Genomic DNA, 22687 nt, shown 5'->3' on the forward strand with positions numbered 1-22687 from the left:
CTCAACGCTGGCTGCCCAATCACAACACAACACAGTCTGTCTTCTGGGTGAGAGAGTTGAGTCTGAAATATTGCGGCTGAGGAACATCTTGGGTTAGGGTTAGGGCTTAGGGTTAGAAAAGAGCTTTTTCTATCGGCTCGTTTACAGCAACTAGGAGGTTTTTGACCATAAAACCAAGTTAATGTATGTAAGTAGACCTCCATAACTCACATATATGTGCAACAGGACCACTTTATGAGCTTTAATTCAAACTGCAGCGACCAAGTGCCAAAGTGAAAATAAAGAACGGTGCAGATCATTTGCAGCGTTTGCAGCCGACGCCGTCGAGGACTTACCTCAGTTTACCGATGAAACTCTCTCCCCCTCGAGACAAATCAGTGGGATCGATGGATATGAGATAATTAGACGTCTTGCTCTTTTTCCTCTTCCTGCCAGCTAACAAAAACACCTAGGACGAGCAAGCAGCAAAACAAATTAGTATCTGGAAAGAAAACAGATACCGTTCTTCATGAGAAGCCTTTTTATTACGACATCTTCACAGCGATTAAAGCGTCATCGCGTCTCACCTTCTTGCCGTCCTCTCTCTCCAGATGAAGGTAGTAGGTGGGGTACATGCCTCTGTCCATGCCCTTCTTGTCTCGGGTGATTCTGCACTTCACTCGGACCCCCTGCGGCGCAGGTCTCAGGGAGAACTCTTCGAGGTCGTCCACGTCGATGGAGGGTTCGTTGACCGGCGGGGTGGGTGCTGAGGCCACCTCCTGCAAACAGAGGAATCACAGCCCACATGAGATGTTGAGATGATGATGATGATGAGACGACTTGACTTTCATTAGAACAGAGAAATGAGTCTGAGGCTTAAATCGTCCACGGGGAGTGAGAACTAGCACACGGTCTAAAATAAGGACCGAGGAGGAAGGAAGAGTGGGAATGAAAGATTTAATTCTAAAAGGCTGCAAAGAGGCTTGTTTGTCGTTTGATTGTCTCTTTTGGTTCCTCTGTGTGTTTGTGTTTTACAGAAAGAGTTTGCATCGAGTAGTTGTGATCCATTGGTGGCAAATATACACAAAAACTAGCGGTTAGCGGCGTCAACGTTAACGCATGACGCGTTCCCATGACGACTGACCGGAAAATGACGCTTGTGATGTCATGTTTACGTGACTCCCGATTGTTAAAATTAGTCTCTAAAGTTTGTAGCGCTGCTCTTTTCCTTTAATAAACAGACCGCTCCAGTTCGAATGTAGGCGCGCTAAATGCGCTAAACGAGCTAATGCAGCTAACGGACTCCGGTGTCGTAAACATGACGTCACGCACGTCTTTTTCGGGAAACATTAACGTGCGTTAACCTAGTGCCCAGCACTAACAAAAACATTTTTTTAAAAATCAAAAGCCAACGCAGTAGCTAGCTAGTAGCACTGAATACGTCCTTAATATATCCTTAAGTGACATTTCGGAAGTTATAGAAAACATGGTAAAGTATACAACGTCATAAAACGGTGAGTGGAAATGTTTAGGCTAATGTAAACAGTGTTTAGTTTTTGAAAGTATTTGCATTATTTACATTATTTTAAACTTGTCAAGTTGTGTTTGAGTAACGACGAGAGCTTTTCAGCAGCTCCACAGAACTGTGGCAGCGGAGGAAGAAGAAGAAGAAGAAGAAGGATTATTCTGCCAGAGAAGCTACAACCCCGCAAAACTTTTAACTCTACAGAAGCGTCAGCACTCTGTGGGAGATAAACGAGCTTGTAGGAGGTGGAGGAGACGGCAGCACTGTCAACTGTGAAGTCTCCAACTTCCCCAGACGAAAAACAACAGCATTTCTCTGAGGCGGAAAACAAGAGAGGAACCAGCGGCTGACTCTGAAACGTTTGCTCGGTACCGCGACGAAGATTAACGTGACGAGGAGAAAGAACTGGAAAGAGACGTTTGAGGTGCTTGGAATAACATTTGCACCACAGTGAATGTGTGGATTTGAGTTTGTCTTTTTTTACCTTGCACGACTTCTTGCTGGTGGCAGATCCCGGCCTCGTGTTGCTGTTGAGCTGCGAGGAACTGGAGCTGATTTCATCCTCGTCGTCCTCTTCTTCATCAAAGTTCATACTGCTGGATATGCCTATGGCAGACAAATGTGTGTTTACAATGACTCACATCATAATAATAATAATAATAATAAAAATGACAATATGTCAGTGTCATTCACAGACACAGACTGGGTGTTAGAATCACATCCAGTTCTAACGTAAGTCACTGTGTTTCACCGGCAGCCAACGACGCAGCTGTGGACCAGAATGTGTCTGTTAATGTCTATGTTAATGTATGTAATAATAATAATGTGACAACGTTATTCTCCTAATGTTACGACTTTATTCTAATGTTGAGACTTTATTCTAATAATGTTACGACTTTATACTAGTAATGTTCCAACTTTATTATTCTAATATTATGACTTTATTCTCGTAATGTAACAACTTTATTCTAATGTTGAGACTTTCTTCTCGTAATGTTGTGACTTTATTCTAATGTTGAGACTTTATTCTCGTAATGTTACAACTTTATTCTCGTAATGTTACAACTTTATTCTCATAATGTTACGAGTTTATTCGCGCAAAGTTACGACTTTATTCTCGTAATGTTACGACTTTATTTTCGTAATGTTACGACTTTATTCTTGTAAAGTTGCAACTTTATTCTAATAATGTTACTACTTTATTCTTGTAGTGTTGCGACTTTGTTCTCGTAATGTTACGACTTTATTTTCGTAATGTTACGACTATATTCTCGTAAAGTTGCAACTTTATTCCAGTAATGTTGCAACTTTATTATAATAATGTTACGACTTTATTCCAGTAATGTTACAATTTTATTCTAATAATGTTGCAACTTTTTTCTCATAATGTTACGACTATATTCTCGTAAAGTTGCAACTTTATTCCCGTGATGTTACAAATTTATTCTCCTAATGTTGTGACTTTCTTCTCAAAATGTTACGACTTTATTCTAATAATGTTACGACTTAATCCTCATAATGTTACGACTGCTGGATATTCCTATTGCAGACAAATGTGTGTTTACAATGACTCTCATCATCATCATAATAATAATAAAAATAAGAATATGTCAGTGTCATTCACAGACTGGGTGTTAAAATCACATTCCTATTTGCTGTTGCCAGTTCTAACGTGAGTCACTGTGTTTCACTGACAGCAGCCAACGACGCAGCTGTGGAACAGAATGCTGAGGTGTATCAACACAGTTGTGAAGTCTGGTGATGTAGTGACACACAGTCCAGTCCAGTCCAGTCCAGTACCTTTCTTGAGCATGGTGACGCGCAGGTCCTGTTTACTGTGCGACTGAGTGCAGCTCATCACAGGCTCCCCCTCGCTGTCGTCCGCCGTGGAATGACCCACCGTCAGGATCTGGATCTGACCGTCGTCACACTGAGAAACCAGGCCGTCGATTGCTGCGGGAATCACACAATCTTTTAAAAAACGCATCTTAAAACCTATTTTTACTCTTTGGCTTTCAACCTAGTATGAGATGTTGGTTTTATATTTTTATAGCTTTATTGTATGACCTGTTTATTTGTGTTGTTTTTATATTTTCTACAGTATTTTATTGTTTTAATCAGGGCCGGCCCAAGGCATAAGCGAACTAAGCCGATCCTTAGGGCTCCGTGACCACTAGAGGGCCCCAAAGAGCAATGAACTCAAAAAAAGAGAAAAGTTTGGATTGGTGTAGTTTATTTAGTGTTTAAAGTTTTTTCGCAGTTTTTACATCGTTGTCAGATGTGATTATAACGTTAACTTTATAAACCATTTTTATGACCTTGTTCCGGGTGCCTCTGTTTAATTTACATTATTATTGAAGTATTTGTTTATTTTATTTAATGCTGTGTTTTTTACATATAAAAGTCAAATCCCCCCCCAAAGATTGTAGACATTTTTAGATTTTCAGACCTTAATATCTTAATATTTTTATTTATAACCGGTTTTGCCAAATATTAATTGAAAGATTTTTCTGTAAATTTGCAAATCTGGTCAAATCAAACAAAAAGTTCTCACAATTAGTTTTATGAGCTTATTCGTGACAGAGTAGAATAAGTAGAATACCTTTAGTATAGTAGGTGTGTGAATGATCAATAATCAATATTATTGGCAGTAACAGAGGGCCCCAAAATCTAATTTTGCTTAGGGCCCCATGGAGGTCTATTAGGTCAAACATTTGTTTATATTTATTTGACTCTGATGTACAGCACTTTGTTTCAGCTGTCGTTGTTTTTAAAGTGATTTGTAAATAAAGTTGTGTTGGACAATCACACCATCACACAATCACACTCTGTCAGAATATATCCGTGAAGCTGTTCAGTGATTTATCGTCTCGTTTCAAGACGGATTTGAAAATAATGGCAGAAATAAATCACGCCGCGGCAAAACAAAGGCAGCTTTTTTTGCAATTTAAATAAAAACAAATCAACACTTTCAGCGTCTGTGCCGATGCAGACGTGTTTAAATGCAAAAAAAACAGTTTTTTCTTCCTCTTCTAGTGCATTTAATAATAAAATCTGAGAAGAAATAAACAGCTCATATTATCAGAGGAAAATGAGAAGATGAGCGTGATTTCACACAGGATTGAGACGTGTGCGTGTAGGTGTTTAAGCAGTCGTGTGTTTAATTTCAGTAGGAGGCTTCTTAAATTATTCACCAACTTTGTGCAATCTGAGTTTATGGCCTCGCTGCAGCTGATGTGTTTCTGTAGTGAATGTAAAGTCAAAGCAAAGCTCCTGTTCTGTTCGTGGGTTCTCAGAGAGGAGGAAACTGAAGCTCCATCAGTCGCCGTGTGACTCTGACTCTGCCGCCCTGATTAATCTTTTACCCTCAGTGGAATCTCATTAGCTCTTTCCTCTCCTTTGTTTCTGGGACAACGTCGTTGACAAAGATGAGCGAGTGTGTTTTACTGCGACGGTTAATAGGTCTGTAACAAAAGATGAACGCGGGTGCGGTGATGAAGCGTCAAAGGTTTTAACCCTTTAAGGTACGCACCAAGAAAAAAGCAAAGGAAAAATTTATTTTTTTGCATTTTTTATTATTTTATCTACTTATGATAACAATAACGATTATCAATATTTATTTATTTTTGAATTAGACCCTACAGTGTTTCAGATACAGGCCTCTACCAAACGGTTGAGACGTCTGTCCATAATAAACCTGGTTTGCATAATTCATAAAGTACAACATTCAGAACAAGTCACATTAATTTAGTGTTAGTGAGTTTAGCTTGATGCATTTTTCAATGAGATATATAAAAAAATTATGACATTTTAAGAATGTCCTAAATGTAGTTCCTTTCTTAAAATGACCCCCCCCCCCCAAAAAAAATGCGGAGCCTTTGGAAATTTGAGGTAAAAATGGTGCATTCTGGGGCTTTTTGAAGGACCATCATGTTGACTCATGAAGTAAGTAACTCAAAATGGAAAATAACTGAAAAACCTAAATTAATTATTGTGGCAATTTTGTAATATTTATTTTATTTTATTTTTTATCTAATTTTGTTGTTTTGGCTGGGACTGTGTGTACTGACATCACTAAAGTCAAGGCATTGCAATTATAGAGGGTGCCCCTCATCTGGTGCGGGCCTTTTTTTTCTGCGCACCGCCCCTGCTGACTCTGCTCTTCTCTCTCTCCTGCTGTAAGCGGACCCTTCCTATCCAACGCAGAATGGATCATTTCTCTATGCGCAGGTTTATCCACACATCCATATATGACACGTACATAATGATCTTTATGACGAGGATGGAGTAAAGTCGCGATGAAATGGTGGTCGACCAAATGGTTGAGTCGTACCTTAAAGGGTCAATAGGACGAGGTTGTTGGCGATGATGTAGACACGGGATTTCATTTTTTTAAACAGTTAAAACCTTGTGAGATCAGGGAATTGTGTTGTTGTTATATCTTCTACAGCTTTTTATTGTTTGTTCTTAGGTCTATTAGGTCATGTGTTTGTATGTTTTCTTTATTTATCTCTGATGATGATGAAGCACTTTGTTTCAGCTGTTTTTAAACTGCTTTATAAATAAAGTTGAATTGGATTGTGTTGACTGTGTTGTGGGTAACTGAGTGTCCTTGTCAGAGTGTTTTCCAGCTATTTTACATTATTTCATCATGTCCGGTGTGTAATAATACACACTCAGTGTGTTTATCCGAAGGAAACAATCACGAGCTTTAGCCTCAGAATCATTAATCCGTGCTCACGCTGCGTTCAGTTGGCTGACAGCACTCACTCACGCTGCTGTCATATAACATTACAGACAGCTCAGCTCTGACTGTGTCACCACAGCAGAGGCTAAAGCAGCCAAATCTCTTCTCTCTTGTTTCATATTATCCACAGACAGAAAAGCTGATTTGAACGGACAACGATAAAAGGAGGATTTTTGCCTTTTCTCTCTCGTATTACGAACGCTCTCCAGTGACTGTCTGTGGTGTTTAGATATGAATTCGTTCTGTACAAACAAATATTATTTCTTATTGCCAGCAGCAGTGCTTGGTTGTGTCTAAACTGCAAAATATTTCACAAATACAGTGGATTGATGACCCAAAAATAAGCGATTAATCTGTCACTGAGTGCGTTAACATGCACACTAAGAAAAATTATTATTATCAGGTTATTCAAGTGCTCATGTAAACGGAATAAACCAATATTATTACCGGTTTATTGTTGTTTTAGAAAAACTTGGTTAACAAACCTAGGTTTCTGTCAATAATCTGATTTCTTAGAGACATGTATACGCCTTAAATGGTTTATTCCAGTTACCCGATTATTGCCAGTAATCGTTTTTTTTAGTGTGCAAACACATGTCATTTAGTTAGTGCTGTGCAAAAGGTTAACACGCTTTAACGCACGTTATCGCACGTTAATGCATGACGCGTTTTCATGACGACTGACCGGAAATAGACGCTTGTGACGTCATGTTTATGTGCCGTGACACCGGAGTCCAGGCACCGTTTACCAGTTAGCGCCGTTAGCTGCATTAGCTCCTTTTAGCGCCGTTAGCGTTAGCCTACAGTGGAACTGGAGCGGGTCTGTTAATTAAAGGAAAAGAGCAGCGCTAACAAATAACGTTAGCGTACCTGTGTAACTGCGTATGTGCGCCTCTGTTTTTAAAGTTCATCGTTAACTTTAGAGACTCATTTTAACAATCGGGAGTCACGTAAACATGACGTCACGCGCGGCCACAAAATCCTCCTAATATGTCACAGAGACTCAGGAATAATGTTCATATAACAAACTGAACTCACCAACAACAACAGTACAGACAAAATATACGCATTCAAAAAAATATTTTGCAGACTGCAAATCATGTTTATGTTTTGAAATCATGTTTTGGCGTCATGTGGCGCCACCTACCGCCGTCTACCAATCATTGCAGTCAGTAGAGTCTCAGCTGCCGAGCAACCACGGGTTGCCAGTTACGTCAGAAAACGAAACCTAAAAGACCTCGGTATTTTGAATTTGAATGTAGTAACCGTTTTTGGCCACATTCTTACATATGGCGCCTTTAACGTTTGACAGCACTACATTTAGTACATTCTTAAAATGTCAAAAAAAAATTGTGATCTGTGTTTTCTAAACCTAAAAGTATAGTTTTAGGTTTTATTCAATGTTTTATGGATCAAATTGACCATTTTCTGATGTATTTAATGCATCAGAAAACGTCCGAGGACTTGTTTTTACATTCATGGAGTCATTGTCGCAGTCTACCCTTGTTTTTTCTTCTTATTTCCCTGTGCGATCTCCTGCTCTCTAATCCACTCTGTCATGTCTCTTGCGGCGCGCCTGTCCGTTCGTGTCACTTCTACGTCGTCTCCCCGTTTGCGCTATCACCGTCACACACTGACCTTTGTGCTTTCCCTTCCTCTCCTTCTTGTCGCTGCCCGACTGCGGAGTGGAGCTCGCCGATGCTTTGCCCTTTTTGGCCGAGCGAGGCGGCTGAGCGTCCGCTATCGCCTTCACCTCCTCCTGTTCGGCTTCTTGCACTTCATGCGGCGATGGAGATGAAACCAGCAGCGCATGCAAAGAAGAAAAAGAAAAAGAGCGTTGAGATCCATTAAATCTACACTTGATGGTGAGACTGCAGTGCTCTCTCTTCTCTTTACTCATTCATCTTGCATCAGATTTCTGTGCTTGAGGCCATTTTTTCCTTTTACATCAGTGAGCTGCTGTAGAAACAAGATGGCGGCCGGTCCCTAAAGTAAGGCCGGTGCCTAAAGGACATAAAAAAGTCTAAGAAAAGTGACGATATATGATATAAATACATCATTATTATGAATGCAACACATTTCTGCCAATAAGTATGGGTAGTACAACTGTATTATAATAATGTTAAGACTTTATTATAATAATGTTATGACTTTATTATAATCATTTTACGACTTAATTCTCGTAATGTTGCGACTTTATTCTCATGTTACGACTTTATTCTAATAATGTCACAACTTTATTCTCGTAATATTATGGCTTTATTCTCGTAATGTTGCGACTTTATTTTCGTAATGTTGCGACTTTATTATAATAATGTTACGACTTTATTCTAATAATGTTACAACTTTATTCTCGTAATGTTGCGACTTTATAATAATACACAACTCCTTATATGGACATCCTGGGGGTGTATTTGTTTAAAGGTCACATATTCAGGCTGTAAAAAAATGTGTTGTTGAGTCAAAATTGTGATTTATTTTAAATCGCATTTTTATCCGTGATATAAAGCAGCAATAATTCCGCAGAAATCACAAAAATAGAGCATTTTGTCTTTTCTTTTGTTCATAAAAACAAGCCATGAACTCAGAACTGTGACGTATTACCAAATTTTGAATACTTTTTGTGTTTATATAGTTATATACCCTGTGTATATACTGTACATTTAAACACAGTTAAGGGTAAAAAGCAGCCAAAATGCTCCGTGTTCTAAGAGTTAATGTTCAACACGACACACGTATGTGAAAAATATTACAGGAAATCTTAAATAATTAATGTCCCAAAGAGGAAATTATAACAAAGGGAAATGGGAATTGCTGATTAAAATCTATTAAACTGATAGATTATCATTCTATTATAAAAGACCTCATCCAGTACATGGTACAGTAATAGCCTCACGTATTTCCTTATTATTCAGTTCGTAGATTTGATAATAATACGTTGTGTAATTATGTAACAGCGAGTTTTAGGCCGTAAAAAAGAAACAAAAACTGCACACGATCAAATATTTCTTTCCAAACAGAGAGAGCAAACACAAAGCAGGCTCTAGCGTCGTTATTTGTTGGGTCAACACTGTTTTCCTAAACCCTGTGTGAGCTGTGAAGCCGCCACACAGTCAGCATCACTCACTCACTCACCGTGGTAGATGGCGCCGCTGTTGCTGCTCAGGTACGACTCCACCAGCGGCGCCTGCTCCTCGCTCTGTTTGGTGCGGCGAGCGCGAGACCGGCCGTCCACGGTGGACTGAACCATCAGAGGCTCCTGACGCTTCTTCTTCTGCTTCTGCTCCAGCAGAGCTCGCTGTGGTGGAGCAGAAGTTACACCATCGTTTATATGTTATTGTAAGGGATGGATGAACTGGTTAGACTGTAACTGCTAATGGTTGTACATCACATCAAAGCTAGTCTACACTCTTAGAAATACAAGTGCTAAGTAGAACCATATAAGGTTCTTCGGCTTGTCCTCATAGGAGAACTCTTTTTTAGGTGGAACCACCAAGAACCCTTTTAAAACCCTTTATTCAGGAAAGGGGTTTTAAAGGGTTCTCTGGATCAAAATGGTTCTTACTGGAACCATTAGTGTTACTAAGAACCCTTGAAAAACCCTTTCATTCGGGAAAAGGGTTTTTCAGAAGCAAATGGTTCCAGGTAGAACCTCAGCCATTGTAGAAGAACCCTTTTGGAACCCTTATTTCTAAGAGTGTAGCCAAAAAAGTTTGTTCATAATTTTTTTCCTCACAATATATATTTTAGGGCTGCAAATCACGATTGTTTTTAATATTATAATAATCATTTTTATATATTAATTTGTCAATAATTTTCTCGATTAATCGAGTAATTGTTTGTATGGAAGAGGTAAAAAAGAGGTAAATAGACACATTTCTGAGATAAAAAGTCATAATTATGAGATGAAAAGTTGAAATTATGAGATAAAAAGTCACAATTATGAGATAAAACTCGAAATTATGAGATGAAAAGTCATAATTCTGAGATAAAAAGTCACAATTCTGAGATAAAACTCGAAATTATGAGATGAAAAGTCACAATTATGAGATAAAACTCGAAATTATGAGATGAAAAGTAATAATTATGAGATAAAAAGTCACAATTCTGAGATAAAACTCGAAATTATGAGATGAAAAGTCATAATTATGAGATAAAACTCGAAATTATGAGATGAAAAGTCATAATTATGAGATAAATAGTCGAAATTATGAGATAAATAGTTGCAATTATGAGATTTGAACTTGTATTAATTCCTTAAAAACAACCAAATAATGACGAGTCATTCAGTTTCACCCCTGATATATTTACCCTCTCGTTAGAAGTTTGGGGTTTTAAAACAGTGGCATTAACACTGATCATGTTGGTGCTATTTTAAACCCCTCTGACCTGAGGCTGACTGTGACCATTCATTTGGACGACCTGTCTAACTAAGGCTTCAAAAGAAGAGATCTCATCAAATATGTATTGTTTCTATTAGTGGAGACTGCAGACGCTCACTGGAGTCCTGCGATACGTTCACTCAGGCGTACGTACAGTTAAACATTAATGATAAACATTTAATAAATATCTTGCTTTATAAAAAGGAGAGTATAAATGCATTTGTAAACCATAAATTGGAGAAATTTGCTTCATGGAAGAACTGGGTCAAATATGTCACACCCCATAGGCCAGATTTTACTTACTTTATGCATATATGTTATATACTATTTACTGAAATACACTACAAATAGCGACACAGCAGTAAATAGCCAATGAGCAAAAGTTTCACTAAAATACATAAAAGTCTATATCAAATATATCTACTTGGGTTTTTCGAGTCATTTTTCTTCTCATTGTTTCACGGAGCTTTAAAACATGATCTCATCACAACACAGAGACACACAGGAAGTCCATTTATGGTCTGGTAACGAGGTGAATGTTTACTCTACGTCATGATGACAAAACTGCCTCCAGTCATATTATTTCCTGGACGTTTTCTTATTTTCAGAAACAGACCGACGTACCTGTCTGTCCAGTTTCTGCTGCCGGAGGTTTGTGCCCTCGTCGTCTAAAGTGCTGCAAAACAAGAAAAAAACTACAATTATAATGATGATTATAACATTTTCTCTCCACATAAATAAAATGTATTGATTTAAAAAAGGTGACTCAGATAACAGCGTCAAAGCTTCTTCTTAAATTCTCTGTTATAACTCAAGTTCATTTGGACATTGTGCAAAAACAAACCCACGCATCGTAAGATAATTTGCATTTAAACAGCGGCTGTATCGCCCTCAATATTGAGATTTTCCAGCACCACCCTTGGGAGCAAGGGCTACCCAGAATGCATTGCGTGTTTTCACATAAGAAACATGGCGTCGAAAGCAGCGAAACGAGTACGATACAAATGAAGTATTTTCTTTGTTAATAGAGATATAAAAATGATCTTAGTTTAGGCCCATATTATGGATTACTGACGTCATTGTTGCGTAACATTTATTTTTATTATCATCTTATAATAACTGACAACCTAATAACTTGACTGACAAACGGATCGTAATAAATAATCCTGACAATGTAAATGTGTTCTTCTTCTTCTTCTTCATTTTTTGGAGTTGACAGACTGGACGCAGCTTTGGCGTTATTCTGCCCCCTACAGTCTGAAGACATATCTGCATTTAAGGGGTGTCCCATTTTCTAAGTGACAAAATAACCCTCAACACTTGGTTTTGAGGGTCAGTTAAGATTAAGGGTTGAGCTTGAGGGTTAAGATATCAATAAAAGCCACAACTTGGTCACTGTCACACTATATTTAACTATTTAATGTTGGACTTTTCTTTCATTACTTAAAGCAGCAGCAAGAAAAAATATTCAAGGATGTACAGAAACATATGAAGCTCCGCCCACTGGTGACACGTGATGAATTTGAGTCGTGTCTCTGCTTCTCTACGACATTCACGTGACCTTGCGATGAAAATTTAGCAGCAGACGATCGTACGCCGTCGCTCCAGGACAAACAACGACCAACAGAGAGTGAAAAACGGGCGTCAAAAACACGAAGCATGATGCAAATTCTCAAATGTAGGACTTGATCACCACTCAGCAGGTAAAGCTCTACTCGTGGATTAAGTTCTCTCCCCGACATGATCCTGTTAGTGTTGACAGATGCTTCTGATCCATCCACGCACAAAAAAAAAACCTCTTCAGGAAATTCAATATCTGACGAAAAAGGAAATGAGGAGGATTTGGTGAAACCATGTTTGTCTCAGCAGCAGCTGCAGCAGCACACGGCAGCTTCAGCTGTAACCGCACGATATCAAGCACATGTCTGATGTCAGAGAGTTCAAACTCTTTCTCCACCATTGTTGACCTGGACATGATTTGATTTTGTGCAGCTCTGCACCAAGACTTCAAGTCAGCGGCCAAAGCAAATAACCGGAGGTCAGTGTAGCACGAGCTGTGATGGTGAGATGAACGTCTGCATGATTCACTTTCACCACATGATCCTCTCTGTGTCTGTGTCTGTCTCTGTCTCTGTGTCTGCTCTCTAATAATCTGTAATAATCTGCATTTACTAGAAGGAGAATAGATAGATTTATCATAAAGAAAAGGACATTTATGTTTGTTTATCCAGTGTTTTTATCCAGCAGAGCTTTTACGAGCGTGGCCTGGTGCTTAAAAACTGCTCTGGATCCTCATCAGAGGCCAATGAGCGGATTTTACTCCTGAAGATCTGGCAACAATGATGAAGAGGAGCAGAGATTAAGGAGGAGGAGGAGGAGGAGGAGGAGGAGGAGGAGGAGGAGGAGGAGCAGAGATTAAGGAGGAGGAGCGTCTGCTGATGTCAGTGATCATATCAGGGTTTTTCCAGCAACAGTAATTGATATGTTTTGGAACAATAAGCCAGTTTTTTTGTTCCATCAGAGTAATTGTTTTTCCACCAGCACATGATGATATGTCCAGTGTGTTCTAAAGGCACAAGATTCATCGGTGTTTTTTTTCCCTTTACGTTTCCGTCTCAACAACACGTGAAAATCCATTTTTCTTTCATTAAAAACCTTTCATGCGGAAAATGTGAACAGTCGAGCGCACAGTGCTGCGAGATAATCGCAGGTCTGATTTCTGCGATATAATTAAAAGTCAAATACATTTTTCTTTTGTCCGTTAGTTTGTTAAATAGAAATAATTCTCATTTCAGAGCTGCAGCTTACCATTATGGTCATAATAATTCATGTTGATTGTTTTCGCGATTAATCGAGTCATCGTTCGGTCCAGAAAATGTAGAAAATAGTGATCAAACCTGAAAATGATGAAGTTTTAATGATTTTTTTGTTATGTGGAGCAAAGAAACCAGAAAATATTCACATTTAACCCTTTAAGGTACGACTCAACCATTTGGAATTAGGAATAATGTTCATATAACAAACTAAACTCACCAACAACAACAGCACAGACAAAATATTTGCATTAAAAAAAATATTTTGCAGACTTTGAATTCATGTTTTGGCGTCATGTGGCGCCACCTACCGCCGTCTACCAATCATTGCAGTCAGTAGAGTCTCAGCTGCCGAGCAACCACGGGTTGCCAGTTAGGTCAGAAAACGAAACCTTAAAGACCTCGGTATTTTGAATTTGAATGTAGTAACCGTTTTTGGCCACATTCTTACATATGGCACCTTTAAACGGGATAATTAAAAGTCAAATACATTTTTCTTTTGTCCGTTAGTTTGTTGAATAGAAATAATTCTCATTTCAGTAGAGCTGCAGCTAACCATTATATTCATAATTGATTAATCTGTCGAGTGTTTTCCCGATTAAAAATGATCATAAAATGTAGAAAAATATAGATCAGTGTTTGTCAAACCTGGAAATGATGAAGTTTTAATGATTTCTTTGTTATGAGGAGCAAAGAAACCCGAAAATATTCACATTTAAGAAGCTAAAAACGATCAGAAACCTTGTTTTAATCATGAAAAAAACCCTGAAACGGATAAATCGAAACAGTCAACACGGCTCATAGACATGTTTAGGACAAACCAAGGTCAAGAGAAGCTACGGTAAAATCAGTCAATGAATATGAAGTGTACCTGTGTTTCTGCCCCCCTACACACACACACACACACAATAAAAAACACAATGTGTGTACGTCGTCCCACTCGACATACACACAAACAAATCACTCCACGTCTGCAATCACAGTAATGAAGAGCATGAATAGGCATCAGACGACAAGATAATGACAGAAACAGAGGCGTTTTTCACTGGAGGTCAAAAACCCCCTCGATAATATAACAGAGAGTCTGTGGTCGTGTATTTATAAACACCAGCGTTAGATCTTATAGTCACAAAGCTTCATTGTCTCGAGCCTCTCAAAGGTAGAAATGATCGATTCGACGATTCAACTGAAGCCTGACAAATTAATTTATGACACTCGAAAAGGAAATTAGAGCCAATCCCCGGCGTCATCGAGGGAGTCCCAGACGCAGCCTGCAGCTAACGCGCAGAGACAAGCGTCAGTCGTTCAACGTTCACACTTTCATTTAAGAGTCTGTGATTTACTTCGCCCTCGATCTGCCGGAGCCGGAGAGTCTCTCCGGAGAAACAAGCTCACAGAAACACAAACACGGGCGGTCAGACATCAGGTCTGAGAGCTGCAGGCTCCAGTGTGTGTGTGTGTGTGTAACAGTTAGAGTTCAATGGCATGAATTGAATATACTGAGTTGCAGAGGCGATTCTAGAGTCTGTAGGGGCCCCGGGGGCAAACATTCCCAGGGGGCCCTTCCTTCCAAGCAGTGTTAATCACCATTATGTTATAAATAATCTGACACCAACGAAAAATGAATGAAATAACATGGAAAAACCTTGTCATTAAAAAGTATGTGAAAATATAAATGTAAAGAACAATAAAATACTGTAAATAGCTTTTAAAAAACTATATAAACTTAGTAAAAAAAATACATTACACTGCAAGGAACCCACATTATAAAACAATATCAATGTATAGAACAATAAAATACTGAAAATAACTGAAAATATTATATATAAACTGAGTAAAAAAAGATATGCATTACACTGTAAATAATCCTCCAACTTCACACAGGTTAAAGTGAGGTGGGGCCCCTTTAGGGGGGGTTTCCTACTGAGATGTCATTGCAAATCGCCCATTGTTGTTTAAGGGGGACGGGGAGGCGGCTGCTCACTGCACATTTCAGTAAAAACAGCCCTCAGGCTCCGAGTGTCGGGGGGCCCCCTATCGGCTCGGGGGCCCCAAGCAGTTGCCTGCCTTGCCTGTTCACAAGCTGCGGCTCTGCTGAGTTGTACTGTACATTATGTGGTTTTTGATTGTCGTAGCGTGACAGTAACACTTTCATATGTACTTTAGCCTCGTGCCACAGAGTAAAGTTTAAAATCTCTGCCCGGGTCGGGACGATATTTCCCGCCACTATCCTCGGGTCGGGCCCTTGATCAAACGTTTGTGTTTTTTTTCTCCCTCGTCGCGTTCAGTTATAGCACGTCGTATTAGGTGAAGGTGTAAAAACCTGCGGCCGTGAACGCGTCATTTAGCAACATTAGCAGCGCTCATGGAAGCGGATCTCAGCGGCTCTGTTATTGTTGTAAATTAGACCGTGGCAGCAGGTGCAACAAGCTAGCTCCCGCTGTGGGGAGGACGTGGACGTACGTGTACATTTACGGCTCACGAATCATATAAATTGTTCCTGGGTTCGAGTTTGAATGTTTTCCCCATGTGTGCGTGGGTTTTCTCCGGGTTCTCCGGGTTACCGATTTGGTGCTGAGGTGAATTGGTCACTCTAAAATGAACGTAGGTGTGAGAGTGTGAGTGAATGGTTGTTTGTCTCTATATGTGGCCCTGTGATGGACTGGCAAACTGTCCAGGGTGTGACCCCGCCTATCGATCTATGTCTGCTGAGATAGGCACAGCGACCCTTCGGTGGAGGATAAAGTGGTAGATGATGGATGGATGTTTGTGTGCTGAAGCTGAATTTTCCTTGAGTGCAGTGTGAGCCACATGCAGATCTGTTTTCAGACTGCGACAAACCCCTCTTCACACACTTTAAATAGTCACATATGCATCACTGGGTTTGATACGTGTGACTGTCACTTACTGAGCAGAGGAACATTCACAACACTCTGAGAGAACTGTGACAAAGTGTGTACCTGATGACGACTACACACTGACCTTGACCTTTGCCAGAGAAAAAAAAGTGTTGCTGCAGCTGCAGAGTTTGAACAACTGCTGCACAAACACAGGCTGCATTTCAACTGTGTTGTTTTTGTGAATGCATGCCCTGTGTACAGTCTCTCTAATGAGATTAATGAGATAAGAGAGCGGCCAGTGTGCAGCTGACGGCCCTGACTCTGCACACAGAGAACATCCATTTTCCACGGCAGCTCCACAAGATGAGAACATTTGCTAATTGACATTTGCTAATTAAATCCTCTGACGCCACTTTCTGACGACAGTTAGGGCCAATTCCAATTCCTATCTTAACCCTCAAGCTCAACCCTTAATCTTAATTGGCCTCAAAACCAAGTGTTGAGGGTTATTTTGTCACTTAGAAATGGGACACCCCTTAAATGCAGATACGTCTTCAGACTGTAGGGGGCAGAATAACGCGGAAAGCTGCGTCCAGTCTGTCAACTCCAAAAAAGAAGAAGAAGAAGAAGAACACATTTACGTCAGGATTATTTATTACGATCCGTTTGTCAGTCAAGTTATTAGTTTGTCAGTTAGTTATAAGATGATACTCATACAAATATTCAGCTGACAGTTACCACACACCACGACTTATTGGAAAGTAAACCACACCGGCCGACTATTGACAAAAGATCGTAAAATAAAAATAAATGTTACGCGACAATGACGTCAGTAATGCATAATATGGGCCTAAACTAAGATAATACAATGGTTTTCATAATTTTTATATCTCTATTAACAAAGAAAATAACTTCATTTGTAGCGTACTCGTTTCGCTGCTTTCGGCTACATCTTTGTTTTGTGAAAACACGCAATGCATTCTGGGTAGCCCTTGCTCCCAAGGGAGCAATTTTCTGAGAATAGGGACAACACTTGGACTAGAGGGAGAGCACATTTTTGAGATTGAGGGTTAAGCAAGGAATTGGAATTCACCCTAAATGTCTAGTTGAAAATATCCTTCGTGCCACTTTTGCACTGTTTCAGTGTCTGTGAGTTTCTGGTTTTTTGCAGAAGTTTAAAATAAATTCCCCTCTTGCTGTTGCTGCTGCTGCTGCTGTCGTCCTCCTGAAAACTGTCACTGTAACTTATAGCAACCGCGAGCCAATGGCGTCAAAATAAGCCGGGGGAAACCATGGCAGTGGCGTAAGAGCAGCGACATTAGTGCTGCACTCAAGAGACAGAGAGAGAGAGCTGATATAGCTTTGACGACAAGACGCTCCTCGCATTATTTGCTGCAAGTGACACGATATTAAGGCTATGCAACGGGAGGCAATAAAGCTCATTATTTGGCTCCTACACAGGACGCGTGCACTGCAGCCGTATGCACGTATAACACAACCGATTTGACGCCTTTGAGGAGGAGGCAGGAAGTTCCTCTGCGACTTTACAGAAAAGGTAAAAGGACGATATCTGCATTTGTGACACGCCGGTGAATTTACAGTTCACTTCAGACGGAGAGAAAAAGTTCACGCGGCTGAAAATGCACGATTGATTCGCGCATAGATTAATCCACGCGTAGCCTCGTATGAACATACACAGGAAAACAAATTCCAGGATCTCAGTTTGCTCGTATTGTGACAATTCAGTGTCATCAGTGGTGATCTCATTGCCACACACACACACACACACACACGCATATGCACACACACTGCTTCATAAGATGAACACCGTGCCCTTCTTTCCCGACGTTCCGGCGTTCCCAGGAATGTGGTGCAGTACCTGTAGGGGATCCAGTCGGACGAGTGCTTGGAGCTCATCCTGCTTCAGATCGCTGCTGCCTCCTCGGGGCTGCGAGGTCTCTGACGGGGGCTCCGACGGGTTCCGAGGACGATCACAGCCACAGAGCCCACATCGTAACGCTCATCCTTCCTTCCTTTATCCTTTATCCCCCCCCCCCCACCGACCCCCCACCTCCACAGCAGCAGCAGCAGCAGACGTCTAACAGTCCGAACACACAGTCTCAGCGCCGCCGCTCAGTCGTCCACGCCGAGCACAGGAAACGGCCGCCGTTGTCGTCGTCTTCTCCTCCTCCATGTGTTACTTCCACTCGACGCTTCTCCTCCTCCTTTCTCCCACATCCACTGCCTCCGCTGCCTCTCTCGATCTAAATCTCCCTCCGTTTCTTGCCCTTTAAATCCCCCCCCCCTCCTCTCCTCTCCTCTCCCATCCTCACCTCCTCCTTTTCCTTCTTCTCTACCCAAATCTCCCTCCTTTATCTCTCATTATCTCTTGTGCAGCATCACCTATAACGTGGCACTGAGTGCAGAGCCTTAAGGTAAAAAAAAAAAAGGTGACAGAGAATCTTCTTTTGTTTTTTTTTCCCCCCCTTTGATTTTTGCTGCCATGCTATTTCCGTCCATTGCCAACCTCCCTTTCTCGTCTCTACTGCAACCACACACACACACACACACACGCTCTCTGTCCCTGTGAACACTTTCTGTCAGTGTTGCATTAGGAATTTAAAGCAGGGCATCAGATGTGTGTTTTTTCCCCGACCATAATTTATTTATTCTAAGAGTAGCATTCATTAGCATATGAGTGTGCCGCCGTTAATTCAGCGCTCTCTCTCGCTCTCACACCACAGGCAGACAAAGGCAGCCTGTGATCGAGCCACGGCTCTGAACCTCCCCTCACACACATCTGCTTCCGCCCGCCGTCCACTGGCCCATCGCCGTCGCACAAACACACACACATCGCTCAGTGTGTCCGTCTTTAGACGGTTAAACCGGGAGGCTTCGTTCACGTCGATATCTCCGATATCTCGCTTTTCCGCGCGTGTGATCCACACGAGGATGAAATCATCTAAAACTCTAAATAATACGAACAAACTGGGATGAAATCCATCTCTTGTCGGCATGAAAGCACGTTTTCCGTCTTCGCCGTGTCCTTTTCCATATTTGATGCTGAAGGGAAAATACTTTGAAGTTTGTTTTTTTTCAGTCAGTCGAGAGTGAGAAAGTGAGAAGCAGGTAAGACTTTCATATATAGGGATGTACTGTATGACCAATGCTGTCAGCTACGTCTTAAAGCTCACATAGAGTGGTCCTGTTGCACATATATGTTAGTTATGGAGGTCTACTTACATACATTAACTTGTTTTTATGCTCAAAAACCTCCTAGTTGCTGTAAACGAGCCGATAGAAATCTCTCCTGACTGAAGCTCTCCTCAGCCGGTGTGTTTCAGACATAAATCTCACCCCCAGAAGACAGAACTGTGTTGTGATTGGCCAATACCTGGAGGTGACGTCATTATAACACCCGCTCTCAGAAGCGCAGCTCCCCCCTCTGGAACGGTGGATGCACTGCTCCTCATGATCAAAACATTGTTTTAACAGTGTTTAAAAATAGCTTCTTCACGACTCCCCGCCGCAGTCCCTTTGACGACCTTTGACCCCGGAGTCAGAAGACGCTGTCGCTCGTGAAACACCTCCACAACGGACGTTCTTCTTCTTCTTCTTAAGAATAAACAAGGATGAAATCCATCTCTCGTCGGCGCGTAAGCACGTTTTTTTCCATCTTCCTCGGAAAAAAACAGCCGCAGGCGAAACTCTTGTATGTGTCTTTATTTCATCATCCAACTCCACGTGAGTTCTAATCACATGGATTTAGGGCGATCGGTGCAACAACTCAGTCTGAGACGCACAAGACGAGAGCTGCACTCGTGTGAAGTTTATGGCGTTCATTTTTACCCTCAAACATCAGAGAGTATGTGTTGATCAGATAAGGTGTTGTTTTTTAAACGCGGTGAAATTGTTCCCTCATTATTGACTGAAAAATAAAAAACAAGCGTCTCTGAGTTTGGGGATGAAGTAGAAAATGAAAAGGCAACAGAGAAATAGATTTCTTTTTAAGCTTTACTGAGCGCAGAGTTGTATTTTATATATCATTCCCATCCATCAATCCATCTTCTACCGCTTTATCCTCCACATGAGGATCACAGATGGTGAAATGTGCCAATCTCAGCTGACATAAGGCGATAGGCGAGGTCACAGCGTCACATATAGAGATATATAACTATCCAATTTAGAGCTCATTTTGATCTCAAGTGGACCTGACGAGTAAAATAACAGCGTAATAACCGATATAAACAACAAGAGCGCTGCAATATTTCTTCACGTTTGACCATTTGCACATAATTTACACATAATACACTTTCAGAAATAAGGGTTCCAAATGTAGATTTCTCATAATTATGAAATTTATCCCATAATTATGACGTTTTATCCCATAATTTCAAATTTATTTCATAATTATGACTTTTTATCTCAAAATTTCGATTTTTTTTATCCCTCTTTTTTTCTGACGGACACAGGCTTCCATACAATTACGCGATTAATCGATAAAATAATCAACAAATTAATCGATTATCAGAATAATCGTGAGTTGCAGCCCTAAAATATAGTAGTATATAGTATATTGTGAGGAAAAAATTAAAAGCCTTGATAAAGATGAACAAACTTTTTTGTCTACACTCTTAGAAATAAGGGTTCCAAAAGGGTTCTTCTACAAGGGCTGAGGTTCTACCTGGAACCATTTGCTTCTGAAAAAAACTTTTCCCGAAGAAAGGGTTTTCCAAGGGTTCTTGATGACGCTAATGGTTCCAGTAAGAACCATTTCGATCCTGAGAACCCTTTAAAACCCCTTTCCTGAATAAATAGTTTTAAAAGGGTTCTTGGTGGAACCCTCCAAAAGGGTTCCAGGTAGAATCTTTATGATAAGCTTCTACCTGGAGCCAAAAAGGGTTCTCCTATGAGGACAAGCTGAAGAACCTGATATGTTTCTACTTAGCACTTTTATTTCTAAGAGTGTAATGTTATATTATTCTAATTCATCATGTGGACCAGATTGGACCCTCTGGTCGGGGCTTGGGGCGTACGTTTGACACCCGTCATTTAGAGATTCCAACTTACTTTATACCCAAATCTGCATGTTTTTGCACTGTGGGAGGAAACCGGAGAACCCGGAGAAAACCTACACTCGTTCATCGGCTTGTCCTCATAGGAGAAGCCTTTTTGGTTCCAGGTAGAACCTTTTTTCATAAAGGTTAATCCACCAGGTGGATAAGAAGAAGAAAAACCCTTTCTTCTGGAAAGGGTTTTTCAGAAGCAAATGGTTTCAGGTAGAACCTCAGCCCTTGTAGAAGAACCTTTTTGGAACGTGTACACACACGTGAGGAGAACAACTGCAAACATGCAGAAAGACCCTTATTCCAGCCAGGTCTTCTTGCTGCAAAGGCAAGAGCACAAACCACTACACCAACTCTATTTCATGTTATAATCTGCTGTGTTTCTTCTGTGGTGAATAAAATCTGATAAAATGTCATAAAAACAGCTTAGAAACCATTTTGAAAAACAAAAACAAAAAAACGCAGCTTATGTCAGCGATCTTTCTCCCAGGGCGGACAAAAGTGCAATCGTCACATTTAACAGTTCACCTTTGGAGGCAGATTTCGACGCTGACGGCAGTTTGTGTTGCACTGAAGTCGGCAGTTCAGTCCGTGTTCCTCCTACACACCTCAACTGCTGCAGAACCGCACGAGAGAAACCACCGTCTTCCCTCATCACGACTACACAAGAGAAAACGTGCACTTTATGTAACACAACCCAAGAGACTCTTGTTCTTTTTTTTAATTTGCTGCAATTATCAAGATGATCATAAGAAAGAAAAACAACAGGATGAGACGCTAATAAGGGAGATGTTCTAATTTGACTAAAGCCACACAGACTCTGCATCTGCACTTAAAAACAAGACACTAATCTCATATATGCAGAGATTTAATACACATTGTTCCTGAGATGTCAACAAAAATATAAAAAACACTGATGTTTTGTGTTGATCTGCTGCGATGAAAGTGGAACACGGACTCCGCTGAAGAACAGGTGTGAGAAACAGCTCTCGTTCTAAATATTTGATGCCGAAGGAAAAGACTTTGAAGTTTGGTTTTCGTCAGTTGAGAGTGAGAAAGTGAGAAGCAAGTAATACTTTTATATACGGATGCATGACCAATGATGTCATCTATGTCTTCAAGCTCACATAGAGTGGTCCTGTTGCACATATATGTTAGTTATGGAGGTCTACTTACATACATTAACTTGTTTTTATGGTCAAAAACCTCCTAGTTGCTGCAAACGAGCCGATAAAAATATCTCCTCACTGAAGCTCTCCTCAGACTGAAATCTCATCCCCAGAAGACAGAACTGTGTTGTGATTGGCCAGCCAGTGAGGGCTTTCCCAACTCTCT

At 40.5% G+C, this 22687-nt stretch overlaps 1 protein-coding gene across 1 annotated transcript in view; it reads right to left on the reverse strand.

Moving 5' to 3' along the window:
- tub (TUB bipartite transcription factor) overlaps positions 1-22687 on the reverse strand; it is a gene marked incomplete at both ends in the record, with an annotated part of 50856 nt that overhangs the window by 5212 nt on the left and 22957 nt on the right. Inside the window, 7 exons of the mRNA XM_083891668.1 lie at positions 336-448; positions 567-758; positions 1989-2110; positions 3305-3457; positions 7890-8027; positions 9387-9549; positions 11258-11309. Coding sequence (XP_083747794.1) covers positions 336-448; positions 567-758; positions 1989-2110; positions 3305-3457; positions 7890-8027; positions 9387-9549; positions 11258-11309 — 933 coding nt within the window. The remainder of the gene's footprint in view (positions 1-335; positions 449-566; positions 759-1988; positions 2111-3304; positions 3458-7889; positions 8028-9386; positions 9550-11257; positions 11310-22687) is intronic.

Source organism: Microchirus variegatus, assembly GCF_963457635.1.
Source record: "Microchirus variegatus genome assembly, chromosome: 6".
NCBI lineage: Eukaryota > Metazoa > Chordata > Actinopteri > Pleuronectiformes > Soleidae > Microchirus > Microchirus variegatus.